At 34.4% G+C, this 20,074-nt stretch overlaps 1 protein-coding gene across 50 annotated transcripts in view; it reads right to left on the bottom strand.

Moving 5' to 3' along the window:
• TRDN (triadin) overlaps window positions 1-20,074 on the bottom strand; it is a 409,007-nt gene that overhangs the window by 114,593 nt on the left and 274,340 nt on the right. For 41 of the 50 annotated variants that reach the window (XM_069599059.1, XM_069599060.1, XM_069599070.1 and 38 more), the window contains 6 exons: window positions 17,724-17,753; window positions 17,010-17,027; window positions 13,854-13,886; window positions 13,706-13,732; window positions 11,238-11,264; window positions 2,786-2,833 (listed from right to left, as the gene is read on the bottom strand). In XM_069599059.1, the coding sequence (XP_069455160.1) occupies window positions 2,786-2,833; window positions 11,238-11,264; window positions 13,706-13,732; window positions 13,854-13,886; window positions 17,010-17,027; window positions 17,724-17,753 (183 nt within the window). The remainder of the gene's footprint in view (window positions 1-2,785; window positions 2,834-11,237; window positions 11,265-13,705; window positions 13,733-13,853; window positions 13,887-17,009; window positions 17,028-17,723; window positions 17,754-20,074) is intronic. The other 9 variants (XM_069599067.1, XM_069599074.1, XM_069599106.1 and 6 more) reach the window with 1 other exon arrangement.

Genomic DNA, 20,074 nt, shown 5'->3' with positions numbered 1-20,074 from the left:
TAAATGAGGCCTAAATAACTCATGGAATAGCTTCATATATTCATGATTTTAATTGCTCAAGTAATATCTGTATATTTCCTTAAGTTTTCACATAGTGTATGATCCACAAGTATATGTTGAATGAAAGTGAAAAGTATTTGAACACTTCAAAGCAAATATAAAACAGTAAGATAATTATCATATTGATGATTTAATACTATATATCTCCAAATAAAATTTGACTTAAAAGCAAGCTTAAGATTAAACAATTTATACTAGATATAAACTGGCAGACTGTGATTAATTTAAAATATTTAATTATTTTTCTAACTTTGAATATTTAAAACAATTGTAAAATCAGTAATTTCCACTTAGCATTGTAACACAGTTCCTAGTTTAAACCTCAATGTAGAATAATAAAAAGTCCAGTATCTTAAAAACAAAGAAAGCCCAAAAGAGATTGGGGGCTGGTTACTATATGTATGATGAAGCAACATATATTTCACGTGTGATTAATCATCACTGATAAGGAGAAATGAAACTACCTGACAAATGAGAAGAGTCTCCTTTGAATGTTATTTGTCACTTGTCAAACTGGTTAAGTCCTACCTGAGTTTCAAAATGTTTATGATGGCTTTGGAAGGAACACTTGTTTCTGTTCGTTTTCTATAGCTGCAAGGAAATCTAATATGTAGAGTCATATTTAAATTAATGATTGAGGTATGAGATCTAATTAACTAGAGGCAAAGTAAATAACGCCAATATTCAATTTTCATAAACAGGTTATTTACCTCCTTGCATTTCATTCTGAGCCTAGCAATCAGTTCTAATTAATCCCAACCAAAATGTTTGGCCTTACTCTAAACTCAGAGATCATTCTTGGTTGAATATTTCAGTGAATTCACTAAACTAAGATTCAATATTAATTCAGTATGTCTGTTTACTCTAATGGGACTTGACTAACTCCATATCATGTGTGCTCATATTTCTACCCTAAATATCTAGGCTCCAAGTGATTCAGAGTCTGTGCATGGGTCAGCTACTAGTTTTCGAATCTTTCCTTTTTAACACTGTCTCCAGACTGTCTTGACAATCAAAAACTTCTTGAGGCTCAATATGTGAAATCTAATTCCAGATAAAATCCATATAACTGCTACTTGGACATCCCACTAGTTTCATTCATGGCTGAAGATTTTGAACACAATTCTGCCTTCCTTCTGTTCTTGCATCAGCAAATATAGATGTACTTACCTTATAGTTACTTACTAGATCCATGTACCCTGTATCCATGCCTAGATTATGACTTTCTCTGAATCTGTATTGAGACCCTTAGCCTTGTTATTGACACCATGGAATTATCCATTGTGAAGCACCCAGGTTTTACCCACACGTTACACTTAATGCTGACAAGCAAAAGTGATTTTAGAATAAGAATAAGAATTCATAAAAGAATGACATATATTAATATGGGCTTCCAATAAATTCAAGGCTCTACCACTTCTGGCAAATCGATACCTGGTAAAATATGTCAATGAAACAGGTATTGTGGTCACATTGCAAAAATGACATCACAAATACCAGGTTACTAAGAAAAGAGCTGTCTCAGAAACAGATTTTATTCTGTTTACTATAAATTCAGAATAATAAGTAGAATTATATTTGAAAAAGCAAACCCATTAAATAATTTAATTGGTTCTAATTAAGTATTATCTTACAGTACAGTTTATATTTCCTTTAAGTATCCTTTAATTTTTTGTCTTTCATCAGTATATACATGGGTATAGTAACTTGTACACTAATTTATATAACTAACATATTAATTTATAGTTTACTTGATTAATATATACATTTATCAATATATCCATGTATTCATTTATATATATATATATATATATATATATATAAAACTTGGGAATATGGATATGTGTCATATATATTTTATATCTCCCTATAGTCCTGATACATATTTTCCTAAAGAGCATATGCAATAAAGAGCTTTTAAGAAGAAAAATGTTAAGTCATTTAGTGGCATATATGGGAAAGGCTATGTATGTAGTGTTTGTATATGTGTGTGTGGAGGATAGGGTTGCTAAACTGTGTCTTGAGATTCTTACAAAGACACTGGATATATTATTGATTTCATTTCTATTTATAAAGCAAAATTTAAAAATTATTCCAGTTTATTTTGAATGGAGAATATGTAAATTTCTCATCATACTGAATATTTTTAACATATATTAATGTTCTTAAAGATATTCTTTAGAATGTCAACTAAGAGGAGTCAATATTCACATAATGGTTGCTTCTGATTAGATGTGACAAGAAAAATAGATTTAAAAACTTAAATTCCAAACTTCCTAATATGTTTCTTTTCAGGCAAGCATCCCAAGGAATGTAATTTCTAATTTTACACTATTCTTATGTAAAGCGAACATTGTTCATGGAAGTTCTACTAGTCAAAGTTCCGTTTGTTCAAACCCTAAACATATAAATCAGCGTACTAAGTTTGAATGCTCTCCAGATGTTTGGAGCCTGTGGAGTTTACACAGTTGCATTTCTTCAATTTATTTTAAAAAACTAACTTAAAATTGGACTATAATTACTATCTTTAGTTTATGACCCTAAAAGAATAAAAACGTTTGGCATCAGAGTACAAAAGACAAAGCCTTGTTAACATAGGTACTACAATTCTTGTGCAAAGTGACTTTGCTCCATATCAGTGAAATAGTAAAATCAATAAATAAGGCTCTTCTATAAGCATAAAGAAGTTATAGTCATGACATCTTTTTCTTTAAGCTGCACTGACCTTTTTTCGATGAGGCAGAACCAACCTCTTCTTTGGTTTGTTCAGTCTCTGTAAATTCAGGTATTAAAGAACAAGAAATGGATATTAGACATGCCAGGTCAATACCTTATAGTATTCGAAGTCAGACAAGACTAAAACTACCTAAAGGAGAAAATGTATGTGGCACCTAAGAGCAAAGCAAGCAGCAGAGAAAACTTACGCTTTAATGTGCTTGAATATTTTTTATAACTAATTGTTAAATAATACAGAAATTCTCTTCCAAGATACAATCCTTGCGAAAAATGCATACCTTTCCAACCCCCTGTAAGCTTAAGTAATACAATATCACCAAAGCCTTTGAAACCTCTTATTTGTCTTACTACTCATTGCATACCTCTCTCTTCATCTCAGAATATCATTGCCCTAATTTTTGTATAAATCATTTCTTTATTTTTCTGTAGTTTTTTATTACATGAATTTATCTCCAAACAAAGGTAAAGCCATTATACACAGGTTGAGTTATATTGTTTAGTGATAAAACTTTTTATAAATTGGATTATATTTTTTAATTCTTGTAATTGGCTTCCTTCAAAATGTGTTGAGATGCAGTGTTAAAATAGTTTAACAAGATGGCCTACTAGACTTTAACAGCTTTAGTGCCTTTACTGGTCTACATAAAGAAACCAAAGACAAAGTCAACAAGATTTTCCTTGAATCAAGAAAATGGTACTCAAGAGTAATTATCATAAGAGCCAAATAACTAAAATTTCCCAAATAAGGCGATATATGTCATAGTCAATTTATTTATTTATTTTTCGCTTTCCTTCCAGGTACTCTCTACAAAACCTTTGCCCTAGCCCCTACTAGTGGAGTTCCCCTCATGTTTTTGTCACTGCCCTATTTGATGCACTGTTTACTTATAGCTGTTTAACTCTTTACACAAGTCATGCTGATATGAGTAGCTGTAGTTGATTGCCTTCACTGCTGTCAGTGTATCCCACTGTATACACATTCTACACATTATGGACCCATTCCCCTGTGAATGAACACTGGGTCCTGTCTGATTCTGTATTATTATAAATAATGCTGCTATGAATATTCCTGCACAGGAAGCCTGGTGCAATGTGCAAGAATTTTCTTAGAAGTGAAAGTGCTAGGTCATAGCTTGTGTTCTTGTTTGACTCTAAATAAATGCCATATTTTCCCAAAGTGTTACATTCATACCAACAGTATATGTCAGAGTTTCTATTGTTTCACAGCATACCCATCACCAGAATGAACATTTTCCTCCATTTTTGGCCAATTTGATATGTATAAAATAGTATTACTGTGATTTTAAGAACATTTTCATTATTACTAACACACTAAATCTATTTTGATATATTTCCAGGCCATTTTGTGTCTTTCTTGTTTTATTTTTCATACTTGCTTATATCTTTTACTCATTTTTTTCTACCCACTATTCTATCAAGTTCTTTGTCCTTTTTTTAGAGTTTTTTTTTTTTTCCACTACTAACCTCTAGTTACTAATATATGCTACAGGCATCTTTTCCACATATGTAGCTTGTCTTTTATCTCTTTGTGGTATCTACTGATTGGCTTTAATTTTAATACAATAAAATATATTAAACTTTTTATAACTTGAATTTGCATGTAGTTTTTGAGATTCAACTATATTTCAAAATAATATAAAAATATATCTTCCTATACTTATTTAATGCCTTGTTTTGTTCAATTCATAAACCATCCAGAATTGATATTTTGAAGTTGTACAAACTAAATCACTCAGTCGTGTCCGACTCTTTGCAACCCCGTGGACTGTAGCTCGCCAGGCTCCTCTGTCCGTGGGATTCTCCAGGCAAGAATACTGGAGTGGGTTGCCATTTCCTTCTCCAGGGGATCTTCCCGACCCAGGGATCGAACCCAGGTCTCCCTCATTGCAGGCAGACACTTTAACCTCTGAGCCACCAGGGAAGCCCTAGGAATAAATTACTTCTTTGCAATGAATACCAATTGCATCAGCAATACTCAAAAATAATCTCTCCATTCTCTATTGAAATGGCTGGTTTTTCTTACATCAGATTTTGATCAAGTGGAATTGTTTTAGGCCTCTTTTGTTCCTGTCCTACTGGAAAACTTTAGATCTGCCCCAATATCATGCTACCCTTTAAAACATAATATCAAGAGATTGCTTTATTAATAAGACTCAAGTCACATAGCACTCGTCTCAATAGTCATACATTTTAGTATTATTTTTGCTGTACTCATTATACTTCCATAAAATTTATTTCTGATTTTCTCTTTGAAATTCTTTCCTCTTCCTCCCTGCTGCCTTGTTCTAAACTGAACTCAGATTCTACTTCTGCTAGTACTCCTTTATCTAGCTTGGTTTTCTTTGAACCAAACTTGATGAATATTCTTAAGCTCCAAACCATGACATTTTCCAGTTTCAGGATAGCACCCAGGACACCAACTGTGGCTTTATAAATAGGATTAAACAAGAAGCACATCTTGCCCTACAATCTAAATCAGTCCCAGGTCTATCACAGTCTAGTTTTTATGGTACTTAAATTCCCAAACCAGCACCTGGCCTTGTATCAGTGCTATTTTAAGTTCAATCAGGCAGCATCATATGTGATTTGGGTAGTGATCATATAATTTATCATCCAAACTAAGCAGGTGAAGAGAGTTGCTAGTAATTATTATTCTGGAATAATACAATATACCCAGGCTGCCCTAAATGACTGAGATACAGTGTCATACAGGACATGCAACCTGTGGTATAGACACATATCACTGATACCAGATCTACTAGTTCAGGCCTATAGATCTTTTTTCCCAGCAATTTCCATGACAGAATATTTAAACTGAATAAAAAAGCCAGGTCACTCTCTAAGTAATTTTAAGTTCTTCCCAAATAGTCTTCTAGTATCATATATTTGAATAAATTCAAAGGTACTTTGTTTTTAAATTCTGCATACTGGATATTCCTGGAAGATCATGACATATATTGGTAGATCAAGAGACAGATGTGTGTAGATGTGTGACTCACACAGGGAGGTACTGAAATGTAGTTAAGGTGATAAGCAGAGTCAGGCTTGGTGGCTGAGCATAACACAAAAATCTAGTGCGGTGCTAAAACCAAGAAATGAAAAATTCCTGATTGTTGTCATTTAATTCAAATTTAGACCCGCAATTAAAAATAACTAGACTTTGGCTCTGATCTGGTCTTTGGCATTTTTTTTTTACTCATAATTCAAACTGACCACAGGCTGGTCAAATATGCACAAGAAAACATTATCAAAGCCCTGCTGTCCTTGATAAGAGGAACAAAGCAATGTATGGCAGTACTTTACAAGGGTTTGAAGAATACTGGTCCTTGAAGGGTTCTTTGGGGAAAAGAGAGTGATGTCTAATGTATTTGCTAAGCACTGTCTACTTTATTCCCTCTTGATCACCAAGAGTCGTATAAAAGATCTGCGTCTAAAAATCTACTTGTTTCATCCCCTTCCTTCTTGAAAATAACTAGTCATATCATCAACCCCTATATCATTATCCAGTGTGGTGGTAAGGAGTTGAGGGGGATGTGCAGTGGACTGCAGGAAGGAGAACTGGGTGTGTTGAAGCATTTTTTTTTAAACGCAGTATGATAATGGAAAAGGCCAATTTTCATTCCAATCCTAAAGAAAGGCAATGCCAAAGAATGTTCAGACTACTGCACAACTGTACTAATTACACATGCTAGCAGGCTAAAGATCAAAATCCTTCAAGCTAGGCTTAAACAGTATGTGAACCAAGAACTTTCAGATGTACAGTTGGATTTAGAGAAGGCAGAGGAACCAGAGATCAAAATGCCAACATCTTGCATTGTAGCAAAAAAACAAGAGAATTGCAGAAAAACATTTTTGTCTGCTACTTTGACTATGCTAAAGCCTTTGACTGTGTGGATCACAGCAAACTGTGGAAAATTCTTAAAGAGATGGGAATACTACCAGCTTACCTGTTTCCTGAGAAATCTGTATGCAGGTCAGGAAGCAATGGTTAGAGCCAGACATGGAACAATGGACTGGTTCAAAATTGGGAAAGGAGTACGTCAAGGCTGTATATTGTCCCCCTGCTTATTTAACTTATATGCAGAGTACATCATGTGAAATGTCGGGCTGGAAGAAGCACAAGCTGGAATCAAGATTGCTGTGAGAAATATTAATAATTTCAGATATGCAGAGGATACCACCCTATAGCAGAAAGTGAAGAGGAACTAAAGAGTCTCTTGATGAAGGTGAAAGAGGAGAGTGAAAAACGTGTTTAAAACTGTTTAAAACAGCTGTTAAAAAGCTATTTAAAAATGTTTAAAACTCAACATTCAAAAAACGAAGATCATGGCATTAGGTCCCATCACTTATGGCAAAAATAGGTGGGGAAACAATGGAAACAATGACAGACTTTTTATCTTGGGCTCCAAAATCACTGCAGATGGCGTCAGGAACCATGAAATTAAAAGACCCTTGCTCCCTGGAAGAAAAGCTATGACCAACCTAGACAGCATATTAAAAAACAGAGACATTACTTTACCAACAAGGGTCCATCTAGTCAAAGCTATGGTTTATCCAGTAGTCATGTATGGATGTGAGAGTTAGACCATAAAGACTGAGTGCTGGAGAATTGATGCTTTGAACTGTGGTGCTGGAGAAGACTCTTGAGAGTCCCTTGGACTGCAAGGAGATCAAACTAGTTGATCCTAAAGGAAATCAGTCCTGAATATTCATTGAAAGGACTGATGCTAAAGCTGAAGCTCCAATATTTTGGCCACCTGATGTGAAGATCTGACTCATTGGAAAGGATCCTGATGCTGGAAAAGATTGAGGGCAGGAGGAGAAGAGAACAACAGAGGATGAGATGGTTGGATGGCATCATCAACTCAATGGAAATGAGTTTGAGCAAACTCTGGGAGATAGTGAAGGACAAGGAAGCCTGGTGTGCTGCAGTTCATGGAGTCACAAAGAGTCGGACTCAACTTAGTGATTGAACAATAACAATTATAATGGAATCTTTATCGACCTGCAGAAATTGTAAATCTAGGTTTGGCATCTCTGTTGGTAAAAGGCACTCCTTCTCCATCCACATAATCACTGATGCATAACTTTACACGTGGAGGCAGCAAGTACCCTTCCGTAGTGCATGCTACATCACTGAGCCTGAATGATTTCTCTTTTCTTCAAGCTCATGACACCATGAGAACATCCACCCTGTACTGATACAGCTCCAAACTAGTCTATGTCCTCCAGTGTTATTCTTGTACTAATTTTGGTTTCCTTAGGACCTAGAACAAATAATTCTACACCACAAATTCAATTCACAAGATAGTTATTTCCTTTAATTGAGTGCTGAAAACAAATTACCTTTTATTTTTTCCATAGATTTGCACTAGTCCAGTCAATCTCACCTTTCCTTATTAATTCAATTATCCCATAAATAATTTATATTAAACTATAAATCTCACTTCCTCACTTGCTCTCATAATTTAAGATAATGTAAAATCATATCCTGAATATTCAGGTTACATACACAATACTATGTGCCCCATACTTTGTGAGTAACAGAAGGAATTTTCAATAGTATTTGTAATGTGATGACTTAGGCATTAAATTTATAAATAGCTCACCATATATAGGAGCTATGGAAATATTCTTCTGTTGTGTGGTTTCAAGATCAAAAAAAAAGAAAAAACAAAACAAGTTCTTAGCTGGGGAAATGGATGGTCACATTGCTAGCAGAGATTTTAAATAATTTATGAATTGTTTTAAATTAACTTTTATACTGGGAGATAATGTCTATGTCAAGTTCAAATCATTCAACTATACAAGGAAATGGATATCAATTCTTTTGAGACTTTTATATTGAGTCTAAGATGATTTGGCAAGCTAAATTTGTTAATTTCCTGCAAAAGATGCTGATCTCTTCAAAACTTGATTGGATAGTGTTTCATAGATAGCAGAACTTACAGAATCTTTTTTTTCATCACAAATGAGTATTTTTATCTAAATGTCACATTTTCCTAGGAAGAAAATGTTCATTTTCAGAGTAATCTCCAATCTAAAGTTCTGAACCACTGCAGCAAAATTATCAATTTTGTTTTATATATTTTCTTGATTATGCATTTCTACAGACTGAGTATTAGCATACGAAATACTCAGTAATATGAAGTTCTAATCAGCTTATATTCAACTAAAAATTTTCATGAAAACAAAAGTGGAATTTTAGATTCACGTTACACCTTTCTTTAAGGTCTAAAATGACTATGTAAATACTTTCAACTGTAATTTTTTAAAAAGACATCAAGCAATTATTTTCTTCCATTCAGAAGGCTGTCTTTTCACCTTGCTTATATGAAGCAACTGACAAACAACCAATCTCAAAAATATATAAGCAACTTATGCAGCTCAATTCCAGAAAAATAAACAACCCAATCAAAAAATGGGTCAAAGAACTAAATAGACATTTCTCCGAAGAAGACATACAGATGGCTAACAAACACATGAAAAGATGCTCAACATCTCTCATTATTAGAGAAATGCAAATCAAGACCACAATGAAATACCACTTCACACCAGTCAGAATGGCTGCAATCCAAAAGTCTGCAAGCAATAAATGCTGGAGAGGGTGTGGAGAAAAGGGAACCCTCTTACAGTGTTGGAGGGAATGCAAACTAGTACAGCCACTATGGAGAACAGTGTGGAGATTCCTTAAAAAATTGCAAATAGAACTCCCTTATGACCCAGCAATCCCACTGCTGGGCATACATACCGAGGAAACCAGAATTGAAAGAGACACATGTACCCCAATGTTCACTGCAGCACTGTTTATAATAGCCAGGACACGGAAACAACCTAGATGTCCATCAGCAGATGAATGGATAAGAAAGCTGTGGTGCATATACACAATGGAGTATTACTCAGCCATTAAAAAGAATACATTTGAATCAGTTCTAATGAGATGGATGAAACTGGAGCCGATTATACAGAGTGAAGAAGCCAGAAAGAAAAACACCAATACAGCATACTAACGCATATATATGGAATTTAGAAAGATGGTAATGATGACCCTGTATGCGAGACAGCAAAAGAGACACAGATGTGTAGAGCAGACTTTTGGACTCAGAGGGAGAGGGAGAGGGTGGGGTGATTTGGGAAAATGGCATTGAAACATGTATACTATCATGTAAGAAACGAATCACCAGTCTATGTTCGATGCAGGATACAGGATGCTTGGGGCTGGTGCACGGGGATGATCCAGAGAGATGATATGGGGTGGGAGGTGGGAGAGGGGTTCATGTTTGGGAACTCATGCACACCCGTGGTGGATTCATGTTAATGTATGGCAAAACCAATACAGTATTGTAAAGTAAAATAAAGTAAAAATAAAAATTAAAAAAAAAAGACACCAAGCTACACAACATTATATCTTCCATTTTTCTCTGATATATTCACCAATGACATACTCTGTCTCAAAAACCTGGCAGTAAATAAAACATGCATTCTCTTTTTGTACTAGTACTATCATTAATACTTATGTAACTCTAAATCAAAAGGAAAATATAAACACATTTACACCATGCATAAAAATGTGGTTTGATCTTAAATCTTATAGACAAAGTTTAAAGAAGCTGAAAGAATGTTTTTTTCTAAGCTCACACACCATTTTTCCTAAAATAATTGTCATTAATGACAATCTGTTAGATACTTCATCTAGTTGAGAAATACCAACAAAGAAAAAAGCATTTATTCTTCAGTGTATTGTCAAAGTTTCATAGATGCAAATGCCACAGTATGCTCCAGCCACCAGTTGATAGTTATTAAAAATCTAAGGTTCAAGAGGGAGGGGACATATGTATACTTATGTTATGACTGATACATGTTGATGTATGGCAGAAACAAACAATATTGTAAAGCAATCATCCTTCAATTAAAAATATATAAATTTAAAAAATTTTGAGGATAAAAGCCTTAAAAATTATGATATTATAAGAGTAATAAATGAATAATAACATTGTAGGGAGCTTCATTCCATTAAATACACAATAACTTTCACTAGTAGACAAATTATGTTGCCTCCTGGTTTGATCAAGTGATTAACCATTAGGAAAACTGTCTATTATGTTTAAAAAAACTGAAAAGATCACTTATCATTCTGCACAATGGGAAACAAAAATACAAACAATTCAAAAACATATTATGATCTAGACAAATTAACATTTACAAATGAAAGTTCTATAGGTAAATTTTGAGAAGAACTGATTCACAAAACAATACAAGGTTGAGTAAGTATGCATATTTGTTTAACACAACACATAATCAGAGCAAGGAACATTTGGTAAGTCAGCCTTAAAAATTAGCATCAGCATTGTCTAAGCAGAAAGTTAAGAGTAAGCTGCTAAAATATGCTTTTTGTTTTTTTTAAGTTTTAGTTAACATACTTGCTTTAATGTGTTTTTCAGTTGGAGCTGTTAAGGGCAAAAAAAAAAAAAAGGTCTAAATCAGTTATAAGTATCCTTGGGTCTCTCTAAAATAGTTTTATAGCTATTTTCATTTTCAAAAAGACTATATTATAGACTTGTAAACTAAAGAAAAAAGTATACCTGAGAAAAAGAACATACAATGTTGTGCTATTTTCTTTTGTAAATTTTAAATATATTAGGGCTTCCTTGATAGCTCACTTGGTAAAGAATTTGCCTGCAATGCAGGAGACCCCAGTTCGATTGCTGGGTCCGGAAGATCTGCTGGAGAAGGGATAGGCTACCCACTCTGGTATTCTAGGGCTTCCCTTGTGGCTCAGCTGGTAAATCTGCATGCAATGAGGGAGACCTGGGTTCGATCCCTGGGTTGGGAAGGCAATGCATTCCAGTATTCTGTCCTCATGGGGTCGTAAAGAGTGGGACAGGACTGAGCAACTTTCACTTTTACTTTCATGAACCACAGATTTCTGATATTCATATATCTTCTCCCAACACAGAATGCTCATTCATGACTCAGTCATTTTGTTTTCCATTTTAAATTATATAAGAATCTGACTGATTTTATATATAAGCCAATGCAGTTTCCTTAAAGTCTACAAAATGGAATGAAAAGAAGAAAGTGAATCAATAAATTACCCAATAGTTGCAAGAAAAAGATTTCAAGAAATTTAAATTACTACATTTTGTCAAATATTGGATAGTAATGTTTAGCTATTAAAACTCTTAAAACTGATTATACCTATCATCATTCTTCATGTCTCTCCATGTTTATATTTCTCTGATGTATGCTCTAATTCAACTTTCTGCATACATACACAAGTAAGAATATATGTTATGGCCAAATGGTGGGAACATTACCCTGGAATACCTAATGTGGTGAAAGTGAGATTAGTACATATTATAAATTATTTGAGTTATTCATGTTTATGTTTTTTCAAAAATATGTTATCATATTTGATATTTTTTTTCATCCAATCAAACATTATCAAGTGCCCAAAATGTTCCTGACATTATAATAGGCACTGTGGGGATAAAGATATAAAAAACGATCCTCATCTTATAATTTCTATTTAAACTGGGAAATAGAAAAGGTAATATGATCATAAAAGTATGTTAAGTGTTTTTATGTGGAAAATAAAATGATGCCATGGGACCTAGTTGGAGAATCTAATGAACCTAAATGATTTGGGTTTGCTGAGGAAGTTTTACAAACCTGAACGAAGAATAAGAAATGTGGTTTTGAATCTGACTTGCTGTGGTTTGTGATGGGGTAGAAGTAATTTAGCTAGATTAGCTCAGTTATTTACATAATATCGCTATTTTTATTTTGTGCATGTGTGCTAAGTCACTTCATTCGGGTCCAACTTGGCAGCCCTATGGGCTGCAGCTAGCTAGGCTCCTCTGTCCATAGAATTTTCCAGGTAAGAATACTAGAGTGGGTTGTTGTACCCTCCTCCAAGGTTTTTTCCCAGCCCAAGGATCAAACCTGAGTCTCCTACATCTCCTGCATTGGCAGGCAGGTTCTTTACCACTAGTGCCACCTGGGAAACCCAATTTTTATTTTAATGTATCGCTAATGTAAATGCTATTTCTATTTAAATATATTATGATGGGAGGAGTGACTAATGGACATTATATGAGGCTATGACTGACTACCTACACACATACACACACAGATCATTAAAGTTCTTTGATCAGGAAATACATTTGTTTTCATTTGAAACAACAGATAGGGCAAGTTAAATGCCCGGAAACTTTAAGAAAATAGTTTGGTATCTACAGGTACTGAATTCTTAGTTTTTGTTTGTTTGTATGTGTGTTTTTCTGCTTGTCTGATTCTCAATTTGTTTTTTTCCCCCATTCAAATGTAAATAGATTGAAGACATAATCTACTTCTCTCACTGAAACTCCCCTGAGTACTCAAGATGTGTCAATAAAGAACATTTTGAATAGATAGAGAATATTTGCGAGAATTAAATATTCCATGTATAAAAACAAAGCAATATCAGATGCATTTACAGGAAGGGTTTTGCTTTTATTTTTGTTTTTTACACTAGACTATAACAGGGCTTCTCACACACTGCATTGACAAATCCACTGGGGATGTTAGGAAGTTGGAGATTCTGATTCAGTGCGTCTGGCATGGGACCAGAGATTCTGCATCTCTAACAAACTCTCAGGAGACCCTTACAATGGCTGGTTCACAGAATACACATTGAGTAGCAAGAATGTAACATATTACTTGGCTTCCATTTTCTTACATGGCCTTGACATTAACTCTATGTCCAGAGCTTGGAAAAATGACATCTCATAAGATGGAAGGATTTCCTGCCCTTTCCCCCATCTTGGTCCTTACCCCGTCTGAGGCTGCAGCATTAATAAATCCTGGACATCAGATAGAAAGACCCTGCAGCCCCAGTTTGACTCACCTGACTGTTCCTTCTTTGGTGACTTTGCTGAATCAAACAAGAAAAGAAAAACAAAATTAACATTCCATGCTATTTGATGGCATTTCAGTATTAAATTGCAAATTAATATCTCAAAATTAAGAGGATGGAGGAATTTAAAAACATTTACCTGGTTCCATGTGTTTTTCTTTCTTTTCCTGTTCTGAAATATATTATTTTTGTTATTATTATTATTATTCCAACTTAATTGTTCTAACACAAAGAAACATACATGTAGTAGTGTAGTATTGCACCAATAATAGCTGCCAGCAATCAAGATATTCTGAATATGAGAGGAATTAAAATTTTTCATGGATAAGAATCTAGAAAGATATCATAAGGTCTACAAAGGATGGAAAAAGTTTAAATTTTCTGACTGACTAGATCAATATGAAATAAATTTGGGATAAAAAGTAAGCAATAAGGATAATTATTGCAGTTGCTTTAAAATAATCCTCAGATAAGGATGAACAGATTTCTTCTGAACTTTTTATTATAAGGTGATATTTTCTTGTATTGAAAAGATATTTGTTTAGCTAAGACAAAGGCTTTGCTGAGGCAGATTTAAGACACTAAAAATAGACTAAGAATTTTCAGGAATAAGCACAACATACTTCCCTTGATTTTAGGACAAATGCTTCTTACAGAGTCTTTTTCAGACAGTGTTTCTTTTTAAGAACCCACTTTTGCCAGTATCATATGAGACAAAGCATTATTCTGGCCTCAAGATTAAGCTGACATTCATATTAAAATAAGCACTAATTTTGTATGAAGTGCAGGTACTAATTTTATATGAAGTGCTATTATCTACATTTCTATTCTTATTTTGCCTTGACGAGCTTGTCAAGTTAATTTAAATGATTGTCAAATGCTTTAACATAGACACATTAATATCTGATTTTTTAAAGAAAAACTGAGATTTCTTTAAGTTTTACTTGGTGCATATATTTTTGAGACTAGAAGATGTTTATGCTGAAAGAGTTCTTAGAACTTTATTTTAGAAACATAGAGTGTCATCAAACCTCCTAAGGCCATCCCATTAGTCTCTCAGGTATACAGTTTTGTTTACCAGGCTTGTAGTTTTGAGGGTATAATGATTGATTTAGCCACTCCCAAGATAGCAGGCAGACAACAAAACAAATAAAACGGACAGCTTGACCAAGTGTTACAAGTCAAAAGAAAGAAGCACAGGTGACTTAGTTAAAATTAACAACACCATTAAGAACATTACCAAAAATTGTCTGGAAAACATGGAGTCATTAAATGCATTGCTTAACTTAATACTGAGCTGAATGTCAATGTATGGCAAGACCAATACAGTATGGTAAAGTTAAAATAAAATAAAATAAAATAAAATAATTTGCATTTTTCTAAAAAAAGAAATTTCTAAAGTGACAATCAAAAAATACTGGAAGCAGATTTGGGTATGCATAAAAATCGATTACAAGCTTATCTGTGAGATTTCAAAGTTAAAATAAGGGTCTTCCAATCATATCAGAATATTCTGTAAGCAGAAAAACTTTTGTGTTAATTTGGGATGATATGCAAGAAAAGGCTGTCGAACATTTATTATATGGGATAATTCAAGATGTAATTATTGAATTGTCTTAATAAATACAAATTAAATTACCCTTATATCTACAGAGACTGTGAAATCATATTTAAATTTGAATTTAAATTTTTTTTTACTTTTTATTTTGAAAACAATATAGATCATTAGAATTGACAAAACAATACACAGGAAGGTCCCATGTATACTTCCCCCATTTCCTCTAACATGATTGGTATTAAACTGAAAAACAAAACAAATAAATAACTAACAAGTTGTGGTTACAGCAAAATAAGAATATAGGATTGGAGAAGTATAACTGAATAAAGTAATCCTGAAGTAAAAAAATAAGTTACCAAATCCAGTAAATTCAATGATATGACAATAAGAACAACAAAAGCAGGTCCAGATGATAAACTAGAGCAAATAAATTAATTTATTTAGAGGAAAACTCTTTTTTCCTGTCCTTATTACTGTCCAAGTCACAGCCCACAGAACTTCCCAAGGAGGGAGATAGTTGGGATGCTAAACAAATGTCTGGGAAGCCATGTTTATTTATCAATACTGTGATGATTATCAAGGAGTTGCAGTGTCTGTGGGAACTTTTAAATCATATAGATTGTAATCAAGTGAGTTCCTCAAGGTTACATAAATATGTTACTTAATACCATTTTTCAAATCTCCAGTTGGCCTCCATTTCCCTGCTGGTAAAGTGGTGTATAGAGTGTTTTCTATATCAGTGTGCCACTGCCCATCAGATGCTGTGCCCACACAGAAATCAAGGACTGAAGGATCACAAACTCCTCTGCAGATAGACTGCTCCCCCTGGCTGAGCTGTGGTACAATTTCATGATTCTCTTCACAGGACTTTCTAGAGCACTTTTATGATATGAGGAGTCTCAATGCTCTACGTTTAGCCAGACCAAAGTGAACATAAATCTTTTTTTTTTAATTGGTATATATTTTAAAACATGTTTTTAATTTCTCCTAGAATTTTTAAAGTGCTACATACGGGGAAATTGATGGCTTTTAATGGCTAATTGAACAGGGTTAAATTGTTAATTTTTGTTTCTGTTTGCTCAACATATCCCATATCTTTAGAGAAGAGTATACATTTGCAAAAGACACAACCTCAAAGTATCAAGCTTTACTGAAGTGTCGGCAAGCAAGCTTTAATAATATGTATTAAAGCAACACTGGGTGCTGCCTAAGTTATGCATCCCAAACAAAGCAATTTCACAGAGCTCATAGTGCTTGTAGGGAAAAAGAATCATTTTATGAACAAAATGTCACATACCATGTGAACATACCAAAATATTTATGGATTACAAGAAGAAAGAAAGCAGAAAAGAGACTGTAAATCTAGCCTGAAAAAGAATTTTTCTTCCATTTCCTAAATACAGAACTAATCAGATTTCAAAGACTACATTTACACTAACATAATATAATACACTTTCAGTTAATGGAACAAAGTTATGTTTTTTGGTGATGACTGTGGATATTATTTGATGATTGCATGAATTTGAACAGGACTCAAAGGAATTAGAGTGCCATGCTTTTCAGTTCACTCTGACCATCCCCTTCGCAGGTTGTATATTCTTTCATTCTGACAAAAATAGAGTTCCCATGCATAAAACATAGAAAAGGAAGATTCAAAACCACAAGTTTAAGAATAGCAGCAAGCCAATAGTTGTAGTAAATAGAAAAAATATATATACTTTGCATGCATTTCCTTACTTTTTCCCTTGGCTAGTTCTGTTGAAAAAAAAGATAAATAGAAAACCATTGCTCATGAAATTGTCAAAGATAAAATATACTCCCCCAACACACTGATTTGATTTTAATTTTTAAAATCCCTCCCCCCATTCTCTTCCCTTAAATTTCACAGTAAGTGTTGACCTGAGGTATTGCTGACTATTATAGGTGTTTCCATAAGTTGACTGTAAAGCATTATTTGACAGTGGATCTAAGATGATACTGTTTAATCATTTAAAATAATTATATATTGTAGTCTTTTTAAATACATGTGAACATATAAACACTCTGTACACATAAATACATACAAACAAATACAGAAGACATAGGTATACTTGCCACATAGTTTATGATTATTCAGTTTCATTAATCCTGGTATATCCAAGATTAATTAAACTTATGCTTTCTAGCAAAATAAATGCTTGATACTGAACATTGGTCAATGTCTTGTCCAGAAAACATTTCTTTAAAAATAATTAATAAGAAAAGTAAACATATGCAATATTTATTTATACTACTGCCAAATAGTTTTCATAGAATTATTGTCAGTAAAGACTTAACTCTTTTTCTTTCTCAATATTTCTCTCTCTCTTTTTAATCTCATATATATATTTTTCCTTCATGGGAATCCTTTAAAAAGGAATTCTGCTTGGGATTCATTAAACATAGGACACAAAAAGGAAATATTTCCAATACCTTCTGTAGGTGTTTTTGTTTTCCTGGAATCTGAAAACAAATATAAATTATTGATAAAGCAGATAAGAAAAATCAACAATTGACAAGTACACATCAAAATGTTCATACACTCTGCCATCATTTTCAATGAAATGGATTGATTGCATGATGTATTTCTAGAACATGGGTTTAAAGAGAAATTATTGTGTTTTTGAGAGAAGGGTTATTAGGTTAAGGTAGGAAGTGAGAAACTAGAAAGTTTAGATGTATAAAATATAGAAAAATACGAAGGAAGATATTCATACCTAATTTGCAAAGAAAGTACATTGTATCTATCAAAGCTAATGACCTTTTAGTAAACAGTCAAATTGAGTAGATATACTATTTCAGCAGAGATGGTCTGGAATCCCTGAATTTAGTTGGCAATTTCTTCATTTGTTTGTGACATTGTACAGGAGACAGGGATCAAGACCATCCCCATGGAAAAGAAATGCAAAGAAGCAAAATGGCTGTCTGAGGAGGCCTTACAAATAGCTGTGAAAAGAAGAGAAGTGAAAAGTAAAGGAGAAAAGGAAAGATAAAAGCATCTGAATGCAGAGTTCCAAAGAACAGCAGGAGATAAGAAAGCCTTCTTCAGCGATCAGTGCAAAGAACTAGAGGAAAACGACAGAATGGGAAAGACGAGAGATCTCTTCAAGAAAACTAGAGATACCAAGGGAACATTTCATGCAAAGATGGGCTTGATAAAGAACAGAAATGATAAGGACCTAACAGAAGCAGAAGATATTAAGAAGAGGTGACAAGAATACACAGAAACTGTACAAAAAAGATCTTCACGACCAAGGTAGTCACGATGGTGTGATCACTCACCTAGAGCCAGACATCCTGGAATGTGAAGTCAAGTGGGCCTTAGAAAGCATTACTACGAACAAAGCTAATGGAGGTGATGGAATTTCAGTTGAGCTATTTCAAATCTTGAAAGATTATGCTATGAAAGTGCTGCACTCAATATGCCAGCAAATGTGGAAAACTCAGCAGTGGCCACAGGACTAGAAAAGGTCAGTTTTCATACCAATCCCAAAGAAAGGCAATGGCAAAGAATGCTCAAACTACCGCACAATTGCACCCATCTCACACGCTAGTAAAGTAATGCTCAAAATTCTCCAAGCCAGGCTTCAGCAATATGTAAACCATGAACTCCCTGATGTTCAAGCTGGTTTTAGAAAAGGCAGAGGAACCAGAGATCAAATTGCCAACATCCGCTGGATCATTGAAAAAGCAAGAGCGTTCCAGAAAAACATCTATTTCTGCTTTATTGACTGTGCCAAAGCCTTTGACTGTGTGGATCACAACCAACTGTGGAAAATCTAAAAGAGATGGGAATACCAGACACCTTGACCTGCCTCTTGAGAAATCTGTATGCAGGTCAGGAAGCAACAGTTAGAATTGGACGTGGAACAACAGACTGGTTCCAAACAGGAAAAGGAGTATGTCAAGGTTGTACATTGTCTCCCTGCTTATTTAACTTCTATGCAGAGTCCATCATGGGAAACGCTGGACTGGAAGAAGCACAAACTGGAATCAAGATTGCCGGGAGAAATATCAATAACCTCAGATATGCAGATGACACCACCCTTCTGGCAGAAAGTGAAGAGGAATTAAAAAGCCTCTTGATGAAAGTGAAAGAGGAGAGTAAAAAAGTTGGCTTAAAGCTCAACATTCAGAAAATGAAGGTCATGGCATCTGGTCCCATCACTTCATGGGAAATAGATGGGGAAACAGTGGAAACAGTATCAGACTTTATTTTTTGGGCTCCAAAATCACTGCAAATGGTGATTGTAGCCATGAAATTAAAAGACGCTTACTCCTTGGAAGAACAGTTATGACAAACCTAGATAGCATATTCAAAAGCAGAGAGATTACTTTGCCAACAAAGGTCCATCTGGTTAAGGCTATGGTTTTTCCAGTAGTCATGTATGGATGTGAGAGTTGGACTGTGAAGAAGGCTGAGCACGAAAGAATTGATGCTTTTGAACTGTGGTGTTGGAGAAGACTCTTGAGAATCCCATGGACTGCAAGATATCTAACCAGTCCATTCTGAAGGAGATCAGCCCTGGGATTTCTTTGGAAGGAATGATGCTGAAGTTGAAACTCCAGTACTTTGGCCACCTCATGCGAAGAGTTGACTCATTGGAAAAGACTCTGATGCTGGGAGGAACTGGGGGCAGGAGGAGAAGGGGACAACAGAGGATGTGATGGCTGGATGGCATCACTGACTCAACGGACGTGCGTTTGAGTGAATTCCCCGAATTGGTGATGGACAGGGAGACCTGGCGTGCTGCAATCATGGGGTCGCAAAGAGTCAGACATGA

Source organism: Ovis canadensis, chromosome 8 (assembly GCF_042477335.2).
Source record: "Ovis canadensis isolate MfBH-ARS-UI-01 breed Bighorn chromosome 8, ARS-UI_OviCan_v2, whole genome shotgun sequence".
NCBI lineage: Eukaryota > Metazoa > Chordata > Mammalia > Artiodactyla > Bovidae > Ovis > Ovis canadensis.
This window is presented reverse-complemented; position numbering and strand designations above follow the sequence as displayed.